Consider the following 22182-nt stretch of genomic DNA (forward strand, 5'->3'; position numbering starts at 1 on the left):
TTGCAAGGACCGTTCCTGGTTTCTTGCTGTGTTTGTGAATCAGAGCACTGGCGGTACCGCAGCCTGCCGGTGACAGGAGCGATGTGCTGCCTTACTGCTGCCTCTGGGAGCAATCTGAAGTAAAAACATTGCAGGTTTGGTATTCTGGCAATAATTTGATGATATGTGTCTGGTTCAAATGAATACTGCTAGTGTAGACACGGTCTGTAGTAGGAGCTTGTATTGCACCGTATACTGCAGGAGAGGGGACCAGAGAGGGAAGGTTTAGCCAAAGTTTATGGGTGGAGAAGTGATTTCATTAATTAACTAGCTCTGCTATGTGAAATAATAGCAGGATTATATACGCATGCAGAGCAACAAATGGTTTCCCATAATGCTTGGTGCAGCTGCTGCAATGCTCTTTGGTTTATTGATGGCTGTTGCGCTCTGCTCGCAGCATTTCAGTAACTTGGTATTTTTTGCCTTGTTCCCACTAATAAAAATTCCATCACTGTTTAACTTGGAAACTGCTCTTTAATTGGCAGTTGTATAAAGCAGCTTCAAGTACTTGTAGACTTCAGAGGAAAAGGAGAATGGTGTGTGTATCTCTCTATCTATGACTGAGTATCTTTTATATAGCAACGTATTAACGGGCGAGTACAGCAAGAAGGGTAAGAAAATGAAGCCTGTGACCTGACAGAAGGGGTGAGGCTTTCCAGCCTAGGAAAAGAGACAACTAGTCAATTTTCCACCACATAAGAACTGGTTACTGAAAGGACTGTTACAGTTGGGTTTTAAAGCAGTTGGAGAAAGGAAGGGGTACAACTCCTGATTGCAGCAGAGTTTGTGTAAATTAGGTATTACTGCACAGTGTTACAGCAAAGGGAGAGGTCATGGAGCTTCCCCCTTCTGTCAGGGAGGGATGGCCCTTCTGCATAACTCCTATCTCAGATGAAGAAAATGGACTAAATGGTTCCATGAGGTCCCTTAAATTTTACGTTCCTTTATAATATTATGAGAAATGTTCTGTCTGTAATGAGTTGCATTCTTTTTTTAAGGAATAAGGAAAAAAGCCACAAATTTGTGACAATCCCTCCCACTGAATTATAGCCAAGGTGTTAGTTCAAGTGTCAGCACTACATGCCTGCCAAATAAACCACAAATAATTTCACAGAGATAGGTTTGGATTTTTTTTATCTTTTTACTATCATTCACTTACTCTAAACAGCAGGGTTTGAGATGGATGTTTTGTTTTTAACCACCCACTTTGTGCTGATACGTCACAGTCTTTACTGAACCTGATTCCTGGGGTATTTGCACAATTTTGATTACTGTCTGTCATGAAGGCATCCTTCATCTCCATCACACTTTGATTCTGAATGTAAAAATAATGCACTGGACCAAATTAATTTCTGAGAGCGATACATCAATGTGAGAGCTGTTGCATCCCATGGGGAGATGTTGCAAAGGTTCTACCAAACAGCTCCAGAGCATCTCAGTAGTACTGTACACCAAGTGAACATCTTCCTTGCAAGATCCTTACTCCTCAGGAAATGCCAGAATGAGAATTAGAGAAAGGCTCCATCACTATTAAGAGATGTTTGCCTAGAATTAAAGGGAGGTTTTGTGTGTAGCCACTCAATGTTTTGCATTCTGTCAGAACTGGGGAAGGTACAGAAGTTGTAGTATAATGTGGGGAAATGGGCTTGGGCAAGTCTATGTGTGCTTGGAATGAAACTGACTGGCATTAAATCACACAAGTGATCAAAGGTGTCATTGCTTCTCTGGCATTGATCATTGTCCTAGAGTTAATTTTCATTTCTACAAGGCAGTTTCAAGTTAGGCTGAGGAAAACCGTTCTTACTAAGTTACAAAGATTGGATTGTCTGTGCTGATAAACACTTCTTTGCCACCTCAAACATCAGCCTTTTCAGAGCTGAGTAGATGCACTCACTCCTGGCTTCGTGCAGCGTTTTCAAAGGTGTGTAAGCTTGTCTTCAGCTGACCTCATGGGTGGTGGGACAGGAATTGAGGTCAGGTTTGGATCTAGTAGAACACTGCTTGAAGGTACTAGTTGGATCCCAGAAGATCTTTTACTTCTTCCAAGGAAGGAACCTCAAGAAATTGCTCCAAATCCGAAAATGATGAGGGTGTGTAAGTCTGTTATGGTATTACTCTAGCCAAGTTTGGTATTATTTATCTTAAACACCAAATTGTAGCACTTAACAATCCTATAAGACTTGCTTTGTGTACTGTGGAAAGGTACTGTGTTGTGGTTTTGAGATCCCTTGTGCAGCTCACCTCAAATAGTAATAGAGTCCTTGGTTTTGTCTTTGTGAGAAAGCTGAGGATGTTGCTGTGGTGACTTTCAGCTACAAGGTGGCAATTTACTTGTCTGTGATTCAAATCTGATTTGATCATGTCTTATCTCAGATGTGCCCTGTTTACCCCTATTGATACTGACCTGTTGCCTTAATGAAAAATTACCCTTTATCAGATTTTGGGGGATTTTTTGCTGTTGCTTAGAATTGACAAAGCACCAGTAGATGGCAGCGCCAAGCTGGATTTAAGGAGTGGTTTTATGAAGTTTTGGCAGGGTGAATGGCAACTCAGACACACACACGAGCTGCCTGGATAGATAATTTTTATAGCTATATATTACAAAGCTGCATTTAATCCTTTCTGTGAAGACTTTACAAGCAGCAGCCAGTAGTTACTAGAATGGTTGCTGAGAATGCTTGTGCAACGGCTGCATGAGAACCTTAACAGTGCTAAAAATCTCACCACAAAACACACACACAAAGAGTTAAAAAAAACCCTCACCCTAATAACATTAAGTAGAACAAATTTTGGATTCTCTGGGCTGCCAGTTTCTTTGTGGTTACGAAAGATGGAAGACATCTAATGCTGTTTCTTTCTAGGCCCCGACTTCGTTGTTTGTGATGAAGGGCACATCCTGAAGAACGAAGCATCTGCTGTTTCGAAGGCGATGAATTCCATTCGATCCAGGAGGAGAATAATTCTTACAGGAACACCACTGCAAAATAATCTTATAGAATGTGAGTAATTCTCCCTTTAAGAAGTGTTGATTTCCTTGGATGAACTTTTGCCTTTCAGTGCTGTATAGATCAGTTTGATGGCAAGAAAAAAATTTGGTACAGTGTAGCTGTTTGCTAGGTTCTGTATCTAAAACCCTTTACCAATTTACCTTTGCCCATCGAACCTCTGAGAGGAGTACGGGAAGATGAACAATGTAGAAGTGAATACCTTTCAGACAGGTTTTGGTGCCCTGATATGGCTAAGAAATGATTGGATGAGTCTCAGCATGTCAAAAGGGGAAGGGAGAGAATGTCCAGGGGGGAAGTGGGTGGACCAGGTCTTGCAGCAGCATCAATTTAAATTGTTTTAAACCATTGGGAACTTACTGAACAGTGATTTATGTTGCTGTCTTGGGAATGTCATTCTAAGCTAGCTTGACATGTTTGCTCCTGGTAGCTAATGCTCTGTAATGCTTTCCCCCATTGACTACCATGCTTTTGAATCTATATTCATATCTTTGCAAATGTGGTTTTGGTTTATGATTGTTTTTGTGTGCAGCAGCTTGCAGACTTTGTCTAACAAACACGATGAGGTAGTTTGAAATCTAACATTACATTTAGGAATTACCTCTGTGCCTACAGGGTGTGTCAATGTAAGATGCCCTGTCTGGGAAATGTTGGGGTTCTTTGGGATTCTTTTTGCTCAGCAGAAAGTTACTAGTTTTGGATTTGACATATTTATTTTCTCTTTAGAATGAATCGCTGTCCTGTACTTTCCATTTTGAACAACTCAAGACTGATCTTTTTTTTTCCCAGATCACTGCATGGTCAACTTTATTAAGGAGAATTTGCTGGGTTCGCTTAAAGAATTCCGAAATCGATTTATAAATCCCATTCAGAACGGTCAGTGTGCAGACTCCACTCTGGCAGATGTCAGAGTCATGAAGAAGCGTGCACATATTCTCTATGAGATGTTAGCTGGATGTGTTCAGGTAAGAGCAGTGTTACTGTAACTAATTACTTGAATTAGCTGCAGGGAAGGGGAGGAGTTCCATCTTCTTCTGATGAAGGAGCTCAAATGTCTGTAAACTTGCTTTTTGAGAGCTCCAGTTGACTTAAATATTTTCACTAATTACTAGATCTCTGCCTACTTTATTGTGACTAGAAAAATATAAATAATTTCATAGTTTTTATCCAAATGTCAGTATATTGTAAGCAGGATATATATTGAAAAGTACAGCTGTTTTCCTGCTGGGAGACTAGAAAATTATATGGTAGAGTAGGAAATCAGTGGCTTTGAAATACCCTCTTTTAATTCCAGATCACATTTAAAGAATACACATTTAAAAACTCAACTGCACAGAAAGTTGGTTATCCATAATTTGTCACTTGGTTATGAATTTCTGTGTTTTTCTAATCTGTGAGAATCAGAACAAGCGAGGGAGAGAAGGAAGATTAATGGAGTCCAAAAAGGATGAAAAACTTGTTACCTTAAGAGTCTTAGATTGAAAAAACAAAACTAAACTGCCTGAAGGGACCTACAGGAAAGCTGGGAAGGACTGTTTGTAAGGGCATGGAACAATAGCACAGGGGGCAATGGTTTCAGCTAGAGCAGGGTAGGTTTAGATTGGACACAAGGAAGAATTTCTTTCCTCTGAGAGTGGTGAGACAGTGGCAAAGGTTGCCCAGAGAGGTGGTGGAGGCCCCATCCCTGGAGACATTCAGGGTCAGGCTTGATGAAGCTCTAAGCAACCTGATCTAGTGAAGATGTCCCTGCTCACTGCAGTGGGTTGGACTAGATGGCCTTTAGAGGTCCCTTCCAGCCTAACACATTCCATAATTCCTTCCTCTTCAGTTAGCCTGCTATGGTACTGCACCTTGTGTACTATCAGTGTGATGTTACAGCTCTATGGCATTATAAACACAAGCAGTGGCAGCCCAGTTGGAGGTGTGACACACTGTAGGCATTAAGTGGCTCTTCCTGGCTTTGCAGATGTTGGTAGCTGGTTAATGGGTTCCAAGGGGGCATGAGCTGGGTGAAATGAGCATAGTGGGATAGTCCCACAGGCTGCTACAGGGCCTCCTATTGTAAAATTATGATCTTGGAGATAGGAACAGTCATGAGAAGGTAGAGCATCTGTAGAACTGTACAGGAACACAAACTGAAAGACAGAATGAGAAAAGGAACATAAACAGCAAGTAAATCTGATGTGCCTTCAGCTGCTGTGTGTGTAGCATTGGACAGAGCCCAGGTGGATTTTCTCAGTGCAGATCCTGTCTGCAGAGAGCAGCTCTCCCTCTCGGTCATTTGAGCTGCTGTATAATTTCTTGAGAAGAAAACAACTCTGCTCCTAAGAGATGTTCTCATGAGAGCTTCTTGCTGCCCTTGCAGATCAGAGCAGGGCTGTGTAGGCTGCGCAGTCACGGGTACCGGGGGGAGCAGCCTGCAGGCCCCGCTGTTGTGGTGAGCTGACAGGCTGTGCCGCGCAGCACAGGCAGGCTGGCTCTGATGAACCTCGCTCAACTCCTAAACGTGCAGCAGGATCAATACACCGTTGCCATTTGGGTGCAGGGGCAGGTGAAGTAGCCTAGCCTTCAGAGCCAAAACCCAGAAGGGAATTTTGCATTGCCCCAAGCATGTGTTCAGTAGGTATGTGCTATAAACCTGGGAGCGAGTTCCTCTGCAATACCTGCTGCGGTACTTCTCCGCTGATGATAGCTGCTTGACTTGCCCACGCTTTTGTGGAGAAAAAGGTGGTTCCAGCATTTTAAGAAAACCCCCATAAAAACCCCTGCAGTTTACCAGAGCAGCTACTGAGGCTGCCAACAGCTTTACAAGGACTTGGAACTGGGACATGGGGTTAACAGGTCACACACTTTTGCCTAGACAACCGCATTCGTAGGTAAGATGGGCTTCAGCAGGCAGTGCTGGTAATTGCATTTCGTAGGCTATTTATTTCCCTTTGTGGTTGGAAAGCATCTGAATCATTGTCATTTCTGCACGGTGCCGTGTCGTTTAAGATGCCAGAAGTTCTTAAGCTCTCAGTAGTCGTGTTCATGTTTATGTGACTGAAGTACTGTCTGTGAAATTACAGAGGAAAGATTACACAGCGTTAACAAAGTTCCTCCCACCAAAATACGAGTATGTTCTAGAAGTCCGAATGACGCCCATTCAGTGCAAACTGTACCAGTACTACTTGGATCATCTGACAGGTATGTGCCCACAGTTCTCTCTGGTAACAAAATGGATGGTCATGTCATAACAGGGGTTTGCCAGAGTTGGGTTTTTTAACACATATTGTTGGCTCTGTGGGTGTATTGTTTCTGCTGCCTGTGAGATCCACCTTAGCTCTGAAACTTGAATTACAGCAAAACATTTGGTTGCACATAAAAACAGGGTTTTTTGAGGAATAATGATGTGTGCCTCTCTTAATATTCTACCTTCAGGTTTTGGTTCATCTCTCTTTTCTTCCTTTTCTGAACATAAAATGTAATTGATTTAATGTTGATTTGATGTCTCACTCTTCCCAGAAACAAGGTGTTGAGTGTAAGAATGCAAAATTGGGATGTAGTGGTGTAAGCACGCTCTCCCTAAACTGCCTTTTTTGACCTGCCATGCTTTTAGATGCAAGGCAGATCTTTCAGAAATCATTGATTTGCATGGGAGCTAGCACTTGTATGTTTACAACTGGTTTACTCTTTATGGAAGTCTTTACAACCAACGGTCTTCGATCCTTCCTCCTTTAATAAAGCAGGTAGGAGGAAGGAGCCCCTGATCCAGTGTCTGTTAAGGGATGGATGGGTTTGCTCTGGGAAAAAGCCTGTTAACCTGGTAGATTAATCTGCCTTGACTTCAAGGGCTCAGCAAAATTATTTGAGTTTGACTAAGTTTGTCAAAAGGGATTGTACCTTTTCATAGCTTTGTGGGCTGCTTAACCTCCCAAAACTGGTAGAAAGCATTATCTGATTTCTCTGGCTTCATCTTGGTGTAGTGTCCTGCCAGTTCGGTCAGCTCAGTCAGTGCCAGAGACAATATGAGACAGAAGAGGGGAAACAAGAGAAAAGAAGGACCAGCTCCCTCTCTTAGAGGGGGTAAAAGCTGTCTAAATGGCTCAAGTCAATGGCTCAAGAGCAAATCTCTCTGCTGGCTGCTAGAGCCCACAGTCATTCTTTGTATTACTTCTGGATTTTAAGAGAAGATGGCAGCTTTCTGATTTTCCCTTAAATAAAGAAGGAAGCTTCACTCCTGGAGGTAAATACAGAAGGGGAATTGCTGCTGCTTCTCTGCAGATTTTTAAAATGACATTTTTCTGTGCACTGTAGCAGGCATAAACTTAAACACATTGTAGATGCAGTCTTACCATGTGTTTCCTTCATTTAATGAAGATGATACATGTTGTCTTTCACTTCAGTAATACAGCAAATTAAAAAGTCTGTAGGACTCGTTAACTTGAAAGAACTTCCTCTGTGACATTAGCTCAGCTTTTGGGGAGTCCAATCTCGGAACTTCTGTTGTCCTTACAATTCCATTTCTGAGAGTTGTAGGGAAATATGGGAAGACATACGATTAAAACATACCAAGAATTTGCTTTGCTAAAATATTTATAGCTGTTCCCTGGGATTGCTTTGTGCAGTAAGTGAATGCACCCAGTGAGCTCTGCCTGTTTCCCCAGTGGCATTTGATGATTGTGGTGCAATAGATAAGCTTTTCTGGCAGGTATATGTGTCTTAAAATATGCATATAATAAATATGGAAAACAAATCTGTTTGAACCTAAAGTTAATGTGCTGCTTAATGAGAAATTGAGACTGTGAAAAAGAAACTTAACTCTTCTGAGCAGTGTACTACCTCACACTGATTTGTGCTTGGACAGTGAAAAAACAGGCTGGGCTTTTTCAAGATGCTTTATTGTAGCAGCGTACTGTTCAACAAAGGTAGCTCAGGATAGTAAGCCAAAGTCATGGAAACCTGTGTGCAAATTGTGTTTTGTGTTTTCTACCTTGGGCTGCTATTACAAAACCCAAACAGACATGACTGTCCTTTTAAGAGGATTTGGATTCATTGTTATGCTGGGGAGAATCAGGCTTTTTGCTGAAAATGTAATCGTGTTTCTCATTATCAAGAAAAAGGGGAAAATCTAATTTTGACAAGTTTAACTAGGAAAAAAATGCCTGTGACTAAGTAATCCGACCTCTTTTACAAGAGATGTTAGAATATGATGTGCATCTGGAAAGAACACTCAGTACTGCACTAACAGATTGTTCAAAGGGGGAGCGGTATGTGGCAAACTTCCTTTAAGGTTTCATTCTAAAACCTGAATTTTATTGTCAGGTGTAGGTAGTGGCAATGAAGGTGGAAGAGGCAAAGCTGGAGCTAAACTATTCCAGGATTTCCAGATGTTGAGCAGAATCTGGACTCACCCTTGGTGTTTGCAGCTGGACTATATTAGCAAAGAAAATAAGGTAAATTAGATAGATCAAAATACTCTCTGTGGAGAACTTTCCAAATAAGCCTTGCCAAATGCTAGGTAAAGTTTCATCAAATTAATGGAAATCTTTGTTGCTGGTGATTTTGCTGCTGGTTTTGTTTCTGGGTATGGTGTCATTCTTAGAACATTTTGCAAGGCCAACCCTTTGTAGAAAGCTTGCTGTTGTTTAACTGAGCAATAAGCAGATGGTGAAAGGTTTAATGAAAGCTTCTGGATGAGCATACTTAATGAAATTTCTGTTTTTTCTCTTTTGAGGGCTATTTTGATGAAGACAGTCTGGATGACTTCATAGCTTCAGATTCCGATGACACTTCAATGAGCTTAAGTTCTGATAATCATGCAAAGTAATTGAGCTATTATTTGTTGTTGTTTGGACTTATTTCCCTAATAGAACTTAAGTGATTTGTGTGAAAGTGAATCTTTAATTTTTTATTTGATCTATTTGTTAGGGTATCTTCTCTGGAAGTGGAATTTAAAAGAAAAAATAACAGACTGTACAATGTTACCTTTCTAGGAAAAAAAAATCCAAAGGGAAAAAAGTGAAGAAAGATTGTAGCTCAAGTGGAAGTGGCAGTGATAATGATGTTGAAGTCATTAAAGTCTGGAATTCAAGATCTCGAGGAGGTGGAGAAGGAAATGCAGAAGAACTTGTCAACAACCCTCCATCTGTTACAAAATCAGATGAAGGTGAGTATAATACGTGAGCAGACAAAATACAAGGCAGCTTCATTTCTCAAAAGGCGATTTGAGAGGCTCATTGGGAATTCTGCTTGGCTCCAAATCAGCAGATTCCTTAATCACAAGGTTGGAAAAGACCTTTAAGATCATTGAGTCCAACCATTCTCATCCTAAGCTAAACCATATCCCTGAGCACCTCATCTACCTGTCTGTTAAACACACCCAGGGGCAGGGGCTCAGCCCCCTCCCTGGGCAGCCTGTTCCAGGCCCTGGCAACTCTTTCAGGGAAGAACTTTTCCCTCACATCTGCTCTGACCCTGCCCTGGCACAGCTTGAGGCCATTTCCCCTTGTTCCATCTCCTGTCCCCTGGCTGAAGAGACCATTGCCCACCTCTCTGCACCCTCCTGTCAGGTCAGTGGAGGTGGGGATAAGGTCTCCCCTCAGCCTCCTCTTCTCCAGGCTGAACACCCCCAGCTCCCTCAGCTGCTCCTCAGAGGATTTGCCCTCCAGCCCCCTCCCCAGCCTGGTTGCCCTTCTCTGGTTTCCCTCCAGGACCTCCATGTCCTTCTTATGGTGAAGAGGCCAGAACTGGACCCAGCACACGAGTTGCGGCCTTACCAATGCCGATTGCAGGGGCACAATTACCTCCCCAGACCTACTGGCCACACTATTTTTGATACAAGCCAGGATGCCATTGGCCTTCTTGGCCACCTGGGCATACTGCTGGCCCATGTTCAGGTCCTTCTCTGCCTGACACCTACCTAGCCAGTCTTGCCCAAGCCTGTATCGCTGCATGGGATTGTTATGTCCCAGATGAATTCCATGAACTGCTGTGCTTACAGCTTCTGCTGCTTCTATGGATGTACTCATTCTGGAAAACAAGGGACATCAATGTAGAACTCAGGGATCTTGTGGCAGTTAAACTGCAAGTTAGTTTTTTTATTTCATTAAGTATGAAACAAGGCATAGTTAACAGAGGAACTGTGCTGCTTGTCATCTCTTTGTAAACATATTGGTGGAAGATTAAGATACCTACATGTCATCCATTGCTGCACCTTTGAATTTGATGTGGATGTTGAGCAAACACATGCAGCTGGAGTAGGAGGCCTTTTAAAGTTCGTTATTCAGAGTTCTTCTATCTGTACATTTTGGTTCTGGCTTTTCCTTTCCTTATCTTGCTTGTGTCTGGTGTCACAGAGCTTGCTTTCTGATTGTGTCATTTATTGTGGGGTTTTTTGGGGGACGGTTAAGGTGAGAATTTGTCTGGTCCACACCCCACTGACAAACATACTGTAAATGTGTAAGGGGAAGAGTGTGAGAGTATGGATGTGCCTAAAATCCATCCCCCCAGAGGGTATATGCATTGAAGTAATCACCTATGTAGGCAGGATGAATTTCTGTCTTTGGATTTCACTGCAGCTCTGGGAGGCCCTTCTTCAGAATTCAGAGGTGAAGGTAGAAATAGGTGATGTGTATGGGACTTTCCCAGAGCACATATGGGTCTCTTGGTTGGGTAACTTGTTTATTCTTTGTTCTGGTCTTGGAAATAGATTTGTTAAAAGCTTGATAAGGGAAGGCCCAAAACTGAGTTCTGTCAAGGTCTGTTTTAACTTGCACCTGAAGTTTCCTGGTGTTTCAGGAATGATTTGGGGTTCACAGGCTGAAAGTGTACTTGGTTTGAGCTAGGACACTTCTCCTGCCATGTAAGTGAAAGAAGTTAGTGTTACAAATCTAATTAATTGAATTTTATCACTCTAATGCAAAAGAAGTAATTTGAAGGTTGTAGAAATACTGTCATACAAATTGAGTAACGTAAATCAGGATAATGAATGGTTCTTGTCTGCCTTTCTCGTTCTGATTTTAGTGCTGAATACTTGCTTTCTCCAGGTTGATCTCAGAATAAACATAATTTATAATGACAAACTGACCTTTGTCACTTGTTCTAGTGCTTCTCCATTTTTTAATGGCCTTCCCATGTATGTCTGTTACAGGTTGTGTTGGGGTAGCAGTATGTCAGCAGAGGAGCAGGCAAGAAACACCCTTAAAGAACTTTGCAAAAAGGGAGAATATGATGGTGGAATCTGGGGGTTTTTCCCTCTATTATGAAGTCATTTAAAGGCTGGGGTGGGGGGCAGTGGTGGTGGTGGGTTTTTCCCTATGTGCTAATGTCTTCTACATTAGTTTAGGAACAAAAAGGTCCTAAATCTGAACCTAGCACAAGCAACAGGACATGGTTTATAGGTTTCATCTTCAATACCTGGACTACTATAACACTTGGGAACTTTCTTCCACAGAGTTCATCTTGATAGATAGATGAAGAGGGTAACGCAAAAGACGACTCTTTCTTTTTCCAACTATTTCAGATATTTGTTTGAGATTTAAAATTATTTTCTCTATGGGAAGCTTTTTCCAATGGCTCAGAATGCTTAGGGATGAGCTTTCAAGGCTGCATGCTTGTTGGGAACAGAGCTGTTGGTAAATGCTCTTGGGGAAAATGGTGGAACTGTTGGTCCCAAGAAAAAAAATAAAAAGGGGATTTACGACTCTTATTGATGACTTGGGCAACTTCTAATCTGGTAATCACTAATACTGCAATTTCTATCTTTCACTGTGCCTGTTTAACTCTTTTCATACCAGTTTAGCCTAATAATTCTGCAGTTTGGCTATTTCAGAGCATTTCAATGGAGACCACCCCTTTATTTTTTAATTTAGTTATATTTTATTTTGTTTTCTATAGGCAAAGCTACATCCTCTTCCAATCCTGATAGCCCAGCACCAGACTGGTACAAAGATTTTGTCACTGATGCAGATGCTGAAGTGTTGGAACATTCTGGTAAAATGGTGCTTCTCTTCGAAATTCTTCGAATGGCAGAGGAGCTTGGAGACAAAGTGTAAGTTAGGTCTAGAAATACTCATAATGACCTTAGAAATATGTTAGTGTTCTTCAGTCAGTCTTTGTAACACTGCAGCTCAGCTTTCTGAAGGAAATTCTTATCTGTGAGTTTTCCTATAGATGTATATGCTCCACCAAAGTCCATCTTCATGTCTAGAAAGCTTCCAAAGGTGGTATCAGAGTGAGGAGGGAAGAAAAGTTAAACAGTCCAATAACTAAGATAACATCAGAGGTGAATTTCGTGCTTCCCTGTTTCTGTTTTCAGCCTGGTGTTTAGCCAGTCCCTGATATCTCTGGATTTGATAGAAGATTTTCTGGAACTGGCCAACAGGGAGAAAGTTGACAAAGAGAAGCCTCCTATTTATAAAGGTGAGCATCACCTTGAACAAGCACAAAGCCAATCGCTCTTCTACAAGACTCTTTTCAGTCCAAAGCGAATGCATTTGAAGTAATTGTTTCCCTTAGAAGTAATGTAATGCTCTGTACTACTCCTGACGTTGGCAGGATTTTATTGGTCTCCTCTGCAGGTGGTCTCTGCTATCCCGTTACGGGCTCTTGCTTCTGATTTCAATGTGTATCATCTGTGCTCAATGTAGCCTAAGCAGATGAAATGTTTGTCATCTGACAGGAGTGTTGTGTTGAGTTCTATACAGAAGCTGTGTTACACGCTGATGCGTGGCGAATCCTGAGCCTTCCTACTGGGAGGCAGATAATGAAAGAAAATTAGACTATTTAAAACCAGCATGTAGAACATTCAAAGTGTGAATTTAGGCTTTATATGTACTGTAGTAAATAGTTTTATGGATATCATAAGGGAGCAAAGCATTGAATTAATTATTATCCTAGTGCTGCTCAAATGCTGAGGAATTTCTCATTAGCCAGGCATGTCTGAGAGACCCTCCTGCCACTCCTGATGATGCAGTTCACCTTCATTCCCAGGACTTGCTGATGGAAGAATTCCTTTGAATCTGCCATTCCTTTCTAATACCTTATTTCTAAGTGCAACTGTGTTGAACGTTGTGTGAGAGAGATGGGGTCTAGTGATACCAACACCCTGGTTAACTGAAGATCCCCAGTATCTCTCAGATTTATTGTTTCTGGCTGTTGCTTCCCTAGCTTTTGAACATTTGTCATCTGCAGATGTTACCAGCTGTCTGTATTTTATGGAGTTGTGGAGTTTGTGTGGGAGACAGTGGCTTACACTGATTGTGTAACGTGAACCTGGACGGATCAATTAGAAAAGTACAGTTAGACCTGTAATGCCTGAAGATTAGATAGAGTTACTTTTTTTAATTAGCTTTGGCTCCAAGTTAAAGCCTTTCTCTCCAAATTTGTCTATATGACTAGAAACAGTGAAAAATAAGAGGAACTACATTAAGAAAGCCGAGGTCTTTTCAAATACTTGAATTAAAAATTGATTATAAACTCATACCTTTAAATTCCAAACTGTATAAAACTGCTCAGAGGAGTTTTGCTTAATGTTGTTTTTTTTTTTATTAAAAAAGTAAAGAAGAAATGCTGGATACTTTTTGTAAGATACAATGATATCAACATTTATTCTGCTTTTGAATTATTTTAGACAAAATTGGTTCAGGGCTTGTAGCAGCTATTGCAGACTTGTAGGTAGATGATCATTATCATTACAGATCCAATCAGGGTGATTTTCTGTCAGTTAGGTGTTTTATGTTTCACTGTGCAAGCTTCGCTGCGTGATTTCCAAGGTATGCCTGTGGCAAGCATCTGTATCATCCAAAAACATTCTCTGTGTTGAATAGATGTTGGTTTAAAATGTCGGAGAATAGTACATTTCATGTTCTGGATTTGGTTCTTTTACTGTTTGCAGAGTTGTGTGGATCCAGCATGACCAGTCTGGTTCCTTACGCAATCAGCATTTTAATCCTTTGCTCGTTACGTTTGTAGGTGAAGGCAAATGGTTCAGAAACATTGATTACTATCGCTTAGATGGTTCTACTACAGCTCAGTCAAGGAAGAAATGGGCTGAAGAATTCAATGATGAAACTAATGTGAGGTAAGGCCTGACTGAGTGTGAATACTCTGAAGTAGTTTATTCTGCCAGATACCTGTCAAGAGCTTGTTTTAAGTTGAACCAGAGTGAGGTGGCATTAAAACAAATATCGAAAAGACAGTGTCACTATAGAGTTATCCTGAACCTTTGCTCGCCAGGAAACAGTTTCAATAGCATGGGGTATGCCTGTTTGAAATTATGCTTTAATTTAACTAATTTTATTAGAGTTTGAAAATGGAAAACCAAACATTTTTCCTTACCCGCCAGTTTCTGCTAACAGTTGGTTTGCAGAAGGCCCTGCTTGGTATTTCTGGGAGGGGATGTTTTGTTACAAGTGGTGTCCTCGTAAAATCTGCATCTGTTTTACGCTTAATACAATATTTTAATGAAGTTTTTTGAGTTATTTCAGTGTATGAGCAACTCAGAGTAACACAGCAAATGGGAACAGTAGTTATTTTCCAAAATACTAAAATTTTGCAACTTCTCTTTGTTCCAGAGGCCGCTTGTTTATTATATCCACTAAAGCAGGTTCCCTTGGAATTAATCTCGTGGCTGCTAATAGAGTTATCATCTTTGATGCTTCTTGGAACCCATCGTATGACATCCAGAGCATTTTCAGGGTTTACCGCTTTGGGCAGAACAAACCTGTGTTTGTGTACAGGTTTTTGGCACAGGTGGGTTTTTTGGCCGGTGATACTGTGATACTTTGATCTTGCAATTGAATTTGTAAACTGCAACTATTTGTTACTGTCTGTAGTGATCATCATCTTCCAGCCCTAATCTGATTTGGCCACTGGAAAATCTTTTCAAGGGAAGATTGGTAAAATGATTGACAACTGAAGGTTGCATGTGAAGGCCTCCTCATCGGAGGCCTTGTGTAATGCAAATTCTGGAGGTTTGGATTCACACACCAAACTGGGAATCACCTTCTCACCTTTTTTGTAATTTGCACATCAGAAATAGCCAGTGTAGAGGGGTGGTGTTCATAGAATCACAGAATCACAGACTGGTCGGGGTTGGAAGGCACCCCAAGGATCACAGAGCTCCAACCCCCCTGCCACAGGCAGGGCCACCAACCTCCAGGCCTGGAGCTACACAAGGTAGCTACACTCCCAGGGATGGAGCATCCACCCCCTCTCTGGGCAGCCTGTTCCAGCACCTCACCACTCTCTCTGTAAAAAACTTCCCCCTAATATCTCATCTAAAGCCCTTCCCTCCTTCAGATTCACTCCATCCCCCTTGTCCTGCCAGTCTCTGCCCTTTGAACAAGCTGATTCCCCTCCTGTTCCTCTGCTCCCTTCAGGTACTGGAAGGCTGCAATGAGGTCCCCCCACAGCCTTCTCTTCTCTAGGCTGAACCAGCCCAGCTCCCTCAGCCTCTCTTCATAGGGGAGGTGCTCCAGCCCTCTGATCATCTCTGTGGCCCCCTCTGAATCCTCTCCACCAGTCCCACTTCTTTCCAGTACATGGGCGCCAGCTCTGGACACAGGACTCCAGCTGGGGCCTCAGGAGGGCAGAGTAGAGAGGGACAGTCCCCTCCCTGTCCCTGCTGGCCACCCCTCTGTTGATGGAGCCCAGGCAGTAGGCTTGGACCCGTGTTGCTGATGGCACAACTAGGCTGAAATCCCAGGGAGATAAAGGATTTTATAAAAGGCATCAAGGCATGATTTGAAAACTCGTGTTACACCCAACAAATACAAAATATGTATAATAATTCTGATGGACACTGATCTGTGCTGTTTTTAAAGTATAACACTTATTTCTAATAGAAAGGTATCTTGCTTCATCTTCTAGGTCTTCAGGTGCTTTAGGGTAGACTGAGACCTTTTCTCAGCTCTTGACCAGGTCACTGTTTACTTCTCAGAAGATCCCTTTCTGTAACATGTTACTGTCAGGCAGAGGGTTTGTTACTCAGGCTTTGGGCTACTGTTGTCATTTCCTACATGCACTTTTGAACTGTTGATACCTCTTCTAAATTACGATGTTTAGAACAGGCTGTGCTGTTCTCATACTTTTCATAGCCATCATCTTTTTAAAACCCAATTTTCCCTTTTTTTTTTTTTTCATCAAGGATCTCATTTTTTTTCATCCACAGCTGTCACGAATTAGCCTTGCCTGCTTCCCTTCCCCTCTCCTCCCCACCCCTGTGATACGGTATCTGTTTTCCTTTTTACAGTCTGCTCAAAGCAGCAAAATAAGGTGCATGCCATCGAAATTGCTGGGTTTTTGGTCATAACCCTACTCAGGGCATTGAAGCAAAACCAGATCTCTTCAAAACACTGCTGAAAAAATACATTTCTTCCTCCAGCGAGTAGCTAGATGACATCCATCATGTCACTGCCAATATTGATACAATTCATAATACTTCATGGCTTCTTTTCTCAGCAACCAAAGTGTTTTCAGATAACTTTGTAGACAGGAGGTCAAAGAAAAAAGGAAGCTAAAGCACCATTATGTTGTAATTCTAGCTCTTTGATATCTATTAATCCCTTTCCTGTGAGCAAGAAGGTGCTGTGTTTGTATGTAAGCAAGTCTCTTCATTTGTTTAGGGAACGATGGAAGACAAGATCTATGACCGTCAGGTAACAAAGCAGTCGCTGTCGTTCCGGGTTGTCGACCAGCAGCAAGTTGAACGTCATTTCACCATGAATGAACTCACAGAGCTTTACACGTTTGAGCCAGATTTGCTCGATGATCCTAATTCAGAAAAGAAGAAGAAGAGAGACACACCAATGCTGCCAAAAGTAAGTCGGTGCATGTCGCTCGGAATGATGCTATGAAACAACCTGGGCTCTGTGTAGGACAGGGGCCACTTGTCCTTGGGAGGAGGAGAGCACTGTGCTTTTGCTTTGGAGCAGTACTTTTCCCTTCGAGCAGAGGTGCATTGTCTGGAACACAATAAAACATATAATTAATGTAATGGATGGTATAATGAGCTAGATAATGAGTTTCCATTTCACGCCATTGACAGGGTAAGAAAAAAGATTTTCAGTTAAAAGACAAAAATTTTAATTCAGAGCAAACAGAAATAGTGTTTCACACAGTTTGAGTGAGCAGAAGTTTGACTGCAGGAAGCTCTGCAAGCCAAGATTGAAGTACATCCGCACGGGTGGTGGTGATCCTCAGCGTGACCTTGGTTTGTGATAACATGTCTGTGGGGTGACACGGTGCTTCAAGATCTGGTGTTTGTTTACCTAGGTGAGACTTCTAAGAGTCAAGTGAATCGGTGCTCTCCTTTGCCTGGCCTTTTTGGTTCTTGGGTCCTTGTTAACTCCCCTTTAGGGACCATGAACAGCGATAGGGGTAGGGGAAAAGTCGCACATTTCTACTTTTGAAGCAGGAAAGAGCTAAGAGCTTATTGTCTGTTTTTCCCACTTCCAGTGCTAGCAGAGACCAGTGAGGTCTTTGTAGACAGTTGCTTACACCACTGATGCAGCTTGGTGAGAATGGTGATACTCTGAGGTAACATGAAGCAGTGATGTCAGACCTCTTGCCGACTTGGTGCTAAATGAACTCTGAACATCCCAGCGGGTGGTTTTTGCTGAGGCCTGCCTTAATCTGATCTCTTTGTAGCGGATGCGGCGTGTGTAGTAGAGGTTCATTGCCACTACTCTGTGTAGTAGGGGTTCTCTATTCTGTGTGATACTTAATGAACTGAGATGTTTACTAACTGAAGTAAAGTAAAAGCTAACTGTTATTGTTAGGTAGGGGTAAACTTCAGGGGACAGAGTGATGGTTGAGTTATGTTACTCTTGTTCTCCAAGCCAGCTTGTATTTAAGGTTAGGCTAAGGTTTTATGCTCTTGATTTTTATTCTTTGTGCATGTGGTCTGCTAAAGACTAATTAATCCTAAGGTGTTTGGTGATTATCTCTGCTTCTTACCAGGTGAATAGCTTGTATCAGTAATACTTAACTGGTGGCCCGTAGTTAACTGGTTAAATTTCTGAGTGACTCCTGTCTTTACGTTGCTGCACCATGTCTGGGAGTGGGGAGGAAGGTTTTCAAGTTTGCAAATCTATGAATTTCCAGGGAAAATGGCATGTTTTCCATTCTAGACTATCTGTAGAGCACTATAATATAATAATTGTGTTCAGGCACCATGTTGGCGTTGTTAATAGGCCATTCTCTGAATCAGTCTGCTGGACCACCTACGGTGTCAGTGCAGCTGGCAGGGGGATTTAGGAAGTGTTAGCCCTGTAAGCAGTAGTCGCTGTTACACATGCATTTTAAAACCCCTGAAAACAAACTTTAATGACTGTATCTAACCTCTTTATTACAGTGTTCCTCAAAGTAGAGCAGTAAATTGTAGATAACTGAAAATTTTATTCCAACCTTTTAACCATGTTGTGCATTTTTATGTTGGCAAATTAATTTATTTACCTCCTAAAACATCTTCCTTTGGGTTATAATTAATAGTACTTATTTTCTCTTTTTTACGCTCTTGGTTATTTGATGCCATATACACTTGTGCTTCCCCAAACTCATCGCTAATGCATCACTGTTTGCTGCTGCTGCTAGAAAATAAAAGTGGGCTGAAAACCTCTGAAGCAACCGAATGTGTTACTCAAAGCCTTCATCCACCCAGTGCAGTAATTGTGGGTTTGAACGTTAACTTGTTTTCTTTTGCAATGTCAAATTTATCAAGTATGATGTAAAAGAGGCAGTTCATAAACTCCAAGCTTACTTTATCATTTGGCTTTAAAGTTTGGGATTCTTTCCCTTCCAGCCCTCATGGTAAGGTTCATGTAAGTTAAGTTGAATTCAAGCTTTTAACCAAGTCCTTAGCTGTAAATAGAGAAAATCTGTGTACTGAAATTTGCTTTGGGTTTTTCATGCTTTTAGTAAATGGCATTGTACAGAATTTTATCCTTTTTAAAGATGTGCATTTTTGCACACAGTGTGTGCTGATTTCTAATCCCTTCTTTTAATTTATTGGTTGAAAAGACTATAAATCATCAGATAGATTCATCTTATTTTACTGTTTTCCATATTTATGTGTTGAAAATAGGGCTTTGTATTGTGATAGTCTCACAGAATGTGGGAAGCTACCCCCAAAATGGCCTTTCCCTTTCTTTCTGCCCCTGAATTAATGTTGGTAGCGAGGCCAAATCATGCTGGATGCTGAGTTCCTCAGCTCCTGCTCAGGTTGGGAGTTGAGAACCGCAGGTGAGAGGTGTTGTAGGAGGCACATAACTCCCAATCCGTGGCTTTAGCTGGGAGGTATCAGGGAACTTGGTTTCATTTAGTACTTAACGTTGACTATTTTGATGATCCTGCTTGGTTTTCTAAATTACTTTTTGCTGCATTCTTCTCCCCTGGTGAAGCTCAGCTGAATGGGACATTTTATTTTCATTTAATCACAGCTAGGTCCTTGCTTTGTACACAAACCTGATCTAGTCTGGTAGTTGCATTGACTTCTCCCTCAATCCCTGTTAACTGTTTAACTGAATTATCACACATGCCATATTTATAATATTGTATATTTAAACTTTTATTTTATACCCTATTCTGTCTGGTTTTGATCATACCAATTCACTCGAGTCCTCCCTAAACAGTCAAAAGGAAGAAGTATGAGCTGTAGGCAGTACTGCAGTGGATGTTGTTCCCTGAACTCTGCAAGGTTATTCATTCAGAAAGCTTATGTTCTGTTCAGGTTAATTTTAGCAAAGAACCATGATTTAGCTCTATAATCAGAAAACTTTTTAACCAATAAATTTAACAACACACAGCTTTTATTATTTTCTTGAAAGCTGATTTAAAAGGCCCTTGCTGTACTTAGGAAAACATTTTATTGCAACATCAGGTAATTACATGGCATTTGAAGATTAGGTTTTTCTTGAAGATCGTGTTGCGGGATATCCCCACGCTTTGTTCCTGGGAAGTTCAGCGCATCCGACCTAATCCCTGCACCTCTTAGCTGGAAACAAAGGCCACTCCAGCTCTACCTGCATTACTCTTCCATCACTGAGCTGTCTGCCCCTTGCTTACAAAGCCCGAGCTGTTCCTTTATAATTACCAGCAAAGCAAAATAGGTCTTTAGGCTAAAAGGCGGCTTTGGTTCGGCCTCTTACAGGTTTTATGTATAATTGTCTCTCTTTGTCTTCGGGCCTCTTTTACATCTTCAAAGCATAGTTGGTTGAACAGCGATACCGCTGTGTAATTTTCCTGCTGTGCAGACAGCAAGGTGAGGGATTACTGTTGTAATCCTCAGCACTGGTGTGAAACACACAGTAAAATCAAGTACAGAGACTTAAAGATGTCCAGTGGAGATACAGCTAGGCTGGGGAAGAACAGAATCATAGAATCACAGACTGGTCTGGGTTGGAAGGGACCCCAAGGATCACAGAGCTCCAATCCCCCTGCCACAGGCTGGGCCACCAGCCTCCAGGCCTGGAGCTACACAAGGTTGCCCAGGGCCCCATCCAACCTGGCCTTGAACACCCCCAGGGATGGGGCATCCACCCCCTCTCTGGGCAGCCTGTTCCAGCCCCTCACCACTCTCTCTGTAAAAAACTTCCCCCTAATATCTAATGTAAACCTTCCTTCCTTTAGCTTTAATCCATCCCCCTTGTCCTGCCATTATCTTCCCTTTAACAAGCTGATTCCCCTCCTGTTTCTCTGCTCCCTTCAGGGACTTTTTTCCTTACTCTCTTTTTTTCCCAAGTCAGTGTGATTTATGACTGGGCAGTTGGTTTGGATCTTTTTGTGTGTGCTGAGGTAGGTTCTCACAGACTTTACACACAGGGCCCTGCGCTGGCGTAGCCTTGGCCGATGTGTAGCCAGTGGGAAGGAGTTACTTCCCTACGAATCCCAAGAGCTGGGCTGGGTGATGAGCACGGTACCTGTGGCTTACCTTGGCCCCTGCCACGTGTGGTTCAGAGCAGTGTGCAGTGTGTGTGGGCAGGGAGCTGGGCGAAGGCAAAATGGGGGCTCTGTGTATCCCCCGGGGCTGACGCCGCTGCACCCTTCCTGCTCACTCACTCCTCCCCGATCAGCGTGTTGGTGGATTAGAGTCACATTTTTATGTGAAATGAAAACTTGGCTCGCTTGAGGGTCATATAACGCAGATTGGAAAAGCAGATTAAAACAATAGTTCAGATTCAGTTGGATATAGCATATAGTTATTTTATACTACCTCAGGACGTAGCCAGGGCATGTGTTTTTCTGTATTCTATACTAGGGGACAATTTTGTGCTTTTTGGAAAGCTGTTGATCCCAAAATCAGATGAATTTGCTGGTAATTTAAATTTTATTTTTACTTTTAACCTCAGTATTAAAAGTTCAATTGATTAATGAAAACCTGGTTTAGGAATTACAATATAACTCGCATTCCTTCATGGAAGATTTCCCTTCTAATACATTTATCTTTCACAGGATTTAGTTTCCATCAGGATTATAAAAAGACAGCCCTTTTCTTAAAATTCAGAACTTCTTTTCAGCATCTTCATTTTTTTATTCATCACCAGGATCTCAGCTTAAAGCTTAGAAGCCAGTGGTTAATCATCATTCTGTTAGTGAGCTGAACAAAAAGGAGTATTTACTCTGACTTTTTTTGATTTAAGGTGAATTTTTTCATTGTAGAATTAAAGGAACCAAATGGCAATACCTTCCACATCCCAGTTTTCAAGCTCCATCATTAAAGTTAATGCAAAATAAAGTTTAGACAAAGAAAAGCAAACACACAGTTGGATGTAATTTAAACCACATTTTGAAGACTGTGTTGGCTAACTGAGTGTGGATTATATTCCAGTATTGTTTTCAATAATAGTGTTACCATGGAAATTAATGTATATGCATGTCCAGGAACCCTCCACATGCTGATGTACAGCTACAGTATGCTGAGAGCCCGTTAATCCTGTTAGCTTACTGCTGTAATACCCTCGCAACATCTTCACCTGCTTCCTCTAGGTGTTTTCATCACCTTGTGTCCCTTTTCTCTCTGCCTCCTCTCCCACCACCCCAAAAATACCAGTAATTGTTCTTCCCTCCCGTTAGCCATGCAGATATTACACTGAATATTTTTGTTGAGGAGCTGGCAAAGAGAGCAGCAATTCAACGTTTGGGAGACCAGATAGCAGAA

The 22182-nt window shown here is 41.8% G+C and overlaps 1 protein-coding gene across 6 annotated transcripts in view; it reads left to right on the forward strand.

The window, feature by feature from the left end:
* The window catches only part of ATRX (ATRX chromatin remodeler), an 85484-nt gene that overhangs the window by 54772 nt on the left and 8530 nt on the right, over positions 1–22182 (forward strand). For all 6 annotated transcript variants that reach the window (XR_014617516.1, XM_084269003.1, XM_084269004.1 and 3 more), the window contains 11 exons: positions 2901–3038; positions 3834–4009; positions 6113–6230; positions 8349–8479; positions 8761–8849; positions 9020–9192; positions 11922–12075; positions 12343–12446; positions 13998–14106; positions 14600–14777; positions 16652–16846. Coding sequence is in view for 5 of the 6 variants with exons in the window: in XM_084269003.1 (XP_084125129.1) it covers positions 2901–3038; positions 3834–4009; positions 6113–6230; positions 8349–8479; positions 8761–8849; positions 9020–9192; positions 11922–12075; positions 12343–12446; positions 13998–14106; positions 14600–14777; positions 16652–16846 (1565 nt within the window). In the remaining variant the exon portion in view is untranslated. The remainder of the gene's footprint in view (positions 1–2900; positions 3039–3833; positions 4010–6112; positions 6231–8348; positions 8480–8760; positions 8850–9019; positions 9193–11921; positions 12076–12342; positions 12447–13997; positions 14107–14599; positions 14778–16651; positions 16847–22182) is intronic.

Source organism: Gallinula chloropus (assembly GCF_964237585.1).
Source record: "Gallinula chloropus genome assembly, chromosome: 11".
NCBI lineage: Eukaryota > Metazoa > Chordata > Aves > Gruiformes > Rallidae > Gallinula > Gallinula chloropus.